General features: G+C 45.4%; 1 protein-coding gene across 2 annotated transcripts; it reads right to left on the bottom strand.

The window, feature by feature from the left end:
- Positions 1–930: 930 nt before the first annotated feature.
- jun (Jun proto-oncogene, AP-1 transcription factor subunit) lies at positions 931–3,075 on the bottom strand. Of its 2 annotated transcripts, none has more exons than XM_052480384.1 (2): positions 2,698–3,075; positions 931–2,590 (listed from the first exon to the last, which is right to left on the bottom strand). In XM_052480384.1, exon 2 carries the CDS (start codon positions 2,540–2,542, stop codon positions 1,661–1,663), a length of 882 nt encoding a protein of 293 aa, XP_052336344.1. In that variant the 5' UTR covers positions 2,543–2,590; positions 2,698–3,075; the 3' UTR covers positions 931–1,660. The 2 variants fall into 2 exon arrangements, with proteins under 2 accessions (XP_052336344.1, XP_035593199.1); XM_035737306.2 differs by having other exon boundaries at positions 931–2,639; positions 2,768–3,075.
- Between the last annotated feature and the right edge of the window lie 323 nt (positions 3,076–3,398).

Below are 3,398 nucleotides of genomic sequence, written 5' to 3'. Positions count from 1 at the left end.
AGTAGACAATACACAGTTCAGCTGTGCTATGAACTTACTGAACACTTTGGCTGAAATTCATTAAAAAGTACTTTATAAATAACTTATACATTATCATGATTGAGTAATCCAATAATAATTGATTTTTATAGTTTCCTGAGTCATAGCAGTGTGTCAAGCATGCCCTTGAGACCTATGAATGTAGGCCACTTTACAACATACAGTATCTGTGTTAGTTTTACCTTGTTAGATGGTGAGACTCAAGTGGACACGAGGCATAGGGTGGAGGCATCTAATGTTGCATTATATACACTACAGGCCTACATCCCTGCTGTACAGGTTGACCCAGACTTCAGAATACTCCAGTGCAAATCCTTACCTTAAAGACTTTATCAGCTATTTTTTTTTACTGTTGAAAAGCAATATTCCAAGTATACAGTAAAGTACACACACTTGAGTAAAAAATATCGTTTGAGTAAAATCGTTTTTCTTTTTTTACACAACTGCAAACTTCAAGTTGGGCATTCAATGATTTGGTCTGATGGGAATCTGTGATGTCAGCCTCGCCCTTGCTTGAGGAATAGAGAAATAGGGAACAAAAGAAAGCCCTCCGCCTACTTGTGCAATGTCTTAACTTCTTGACCACCTACTGAGATGTGCCTTTTGTTAAGTATAATTAGGTGTTGAATGAGGTGAAAAGGAGACTGGAGGGCCATTTTAACCATTAGGGGATGACTACACAACTGACCCTGGAACAGCAGTTTCTAAATAGTGCGATGTAGTGAGCTAGAAGGGCCATTGACTCAATCACGAATGAAACTCAATCAATATCCTCAGGATCAATAAGGCACTCCCTTCAGGTACAGAGAACTGGCTGCTCTCAAGATGTTGGAAGTGTTTTAGTGCACACACACCCACTCACACATGCACGCACAGAGAACACAAGAGGCATTGTATTCAGTTCAGATTGTTTATTACATTTCTTAAATATCTATTTGTTTCTGAAGTGCTCATAAAATGAACAAACTGATACTGTATTTTTATTTATTTTTTTACAAATAGTAAATGTAAGTACTCCAGGTTGATCTTATATACAGATAATAACATTGAACCCCATTAAAAAACATTTGGGAAAAAAAACAATTAACTCTTGAAATGTTTGTTCTAACTCAATATAACTAAGAATAAAAAGTACATTGTAAGTCAGAAGTTGGGCAGCTTTTTGTAATCTGTTTAGAGTACACACCCTCTCCTTTGGCTCCAGGCAGTTTTAAATTCTCTACTGCACTTTGTCTTTCTTCTAATACTGAATTACACAGAAGGTCAATGCGTAAAAGCACAGCTTTGTCAAAAAGCCAACAAATTTCAAGTCAATTAAAAACACGAACCAAAACATCCATTTGTCCTATTTGTTGTTGTTTCTTTCTCTCTAGTGCACCAGCGATGTTTATCGCGCGCTCTGCTCTGTCCCGAGCCCCAACTCCTCCATGCAACAGTGTCCTGCGAGGCACCTAGTAAGAGGCAACCAGCCCCGGTCCCCTCCCGCCAGTCTCGTGCTGTTACTGTCCCGTTCACCCTGTCACAATGCCACGAAGACACAGCCAGACAATTAATTAGAAACGATTTGTCCTTTTCGTTCAAAATCTTTCTCTCTAATTCTTCTCCAAGTGACCTTTCCTCCTCAGAAAGTCTGGAGCTGCTGCGTAAGCATGAGCTGACAGCCACTGTTGACATGGTTCATCACCTTCTGTTTGAGCTGGGCGACCTGTTCCCTCAGCATGTTTGCTGTGGAAGCCAGGTCGGAGTTCTGAGTCTTCAGGTTCTTCACCTTGTCCTCCAGCCGGGAGATGCGCTCCAGCTTCCGCTTCCTGCACTTGGAGGCGGCGACGCGGTTCCTCATGCGCTTCCTCTCGGCTTTGATCCTCTCCTGATTCTCCATATCGATAGGGGAGAGAGGGGGGGTCTCCCCAGGCATCTCAGGCACCGTCTGGGGCTCCTCTTTCAGGGCAGTGAGCCTGGGGTGGGGGTGAGACTGCTGCCCATAGACTGGCAGCTGTGGCGGGGCAGAGGGAAAGCTCATAGCTGGGGCTGAGGTGGTGTAACCCAGGGCTGAGTTGCTGGTGATAGCCGGGGTGAACGTGTTCAGGTCTTCGTAGACAGGCGACTCAGAGCGCATGGTCATGTTGTTGTTATAAACACTGCTCCCGGTCAAGGCGGAAACAGGTGGGAGTATTGTTTGGTTGTTGATACTTGTCTGCCCAGCGGATGTGACTGGGACCCCAGGTGCATTGGGCAAGACGTGTTGATGATGGAGCTCCGCCAGTGCTCTAACAAATCCCTCAGCAAAGCCCTCCTGCTCATCGGTTACGTTCCTTGGGCAGAGGAACTGCGTCGGGGTAGGTGTGGTGGTGATCAGGCCGTTGCTAGACTGGATGATGAGCCGCTCCAACTCTGGGGAGGCCAGTTTGAGGAGCTGCACGTCAGGGGAGGTGAGGATGTCGCTGGCTTTAGCCCGGAGGTGAGGTTTGAGTGTGCTGGTTGGGTCGGCCAGGTTCAGTGTCATGCTGTGTTTCAGTGCTTTGGGGTTGTATCCGTAGTCCGGTTTCTCATGCTGGGAGAAAGAGTTGAGCGAGTCATCATAGAAGGTAGTTTCCATCTTTCTAGACATAGAATATAAACCAAAAACTATGTTAGAAAGTTCTCTCGTAGGCTACTCACACTGACAGAGAAGTATGTTTCTGCCCTCTCTCCTTCTTTCAGTTGTACAACTCGGAGAAAAGTTTCTTACTAGGTCGGGAAATCCTTATAACCTCCGAAGCCGAAACAAGAGTTTCTGGAATAGAAGCGTGCCGCTACACAAATGTAACAACTTGCACTCCTGCTTGTAGCCTACCGCGCAAACAAATACAATATTCAGCTGCAGCGCTATTTTCAGAACGATGTGTACATTCTTCAAAGTCCTTCTTTCACTTTTGTTCACCGTTTTAAACGGTCTCAGAATGAGACGCTCTACGTGCTATAACTTGCTCCCCTGTTCACAGTACACCACTCTGGCTCTGTGTGTATACTGACTCTTCCAGCGTGGAGGCAAAGCTTATCTGCAGCCTCCGTCTCTAAAAATAGACATGATGTCACCTGCGCACTCTCCCATTGGCTGCTGGCGATTTGCAGGGCGTTCTCTAATGTTTCAGATCAGGCGTGTTGCCTAGACGACCACCCAGAAGATTCTCAGTCTCGCGGTGGCTGACGGGATGAGGTAATAGAGTGAGGAGATGAAGCGCGGTGCATTGTGGGATGACGTATTGTTTTTGAATATCTGGTTCCAGGCTTAGCACTACGCTTCAAGATTGTAGTTGCGGGATACGACTGTGTACTCTCAATTTTTTAGATTCATGTTATCCAATTTTAATGTATAGGTC

The sequence above is a fragment of the Oncorhynchus keta genome, chromosome 26 (genome assembly GCF_023373465.1).
Source record: "Oncorhynchus keta strain PuntledgeMale-10-30-2019 chromosome 26, Oket_V2, whole genome shotgun sequence".
Taxonomy (NCBI): domain Eukaryota; kingdom Metazoa; phylum Chordata; class Actinopteri; order Salmoniformes; family Salmonidae; genus Oncorhynchus; species Oncorhynchus keta.
This window is presented reverse-complemented; position numbering and strand designations above follow the sequence as displayed.

Excerpts from the sequence above, each read along its gene's own strand:
- jun (XM_035737306.2), bottom strand. The coding sequence starts at position 2,635 with ATGGAAACTACCTTCTATGATGACTCGCTCAACTCTTTCTCCCAGCAT.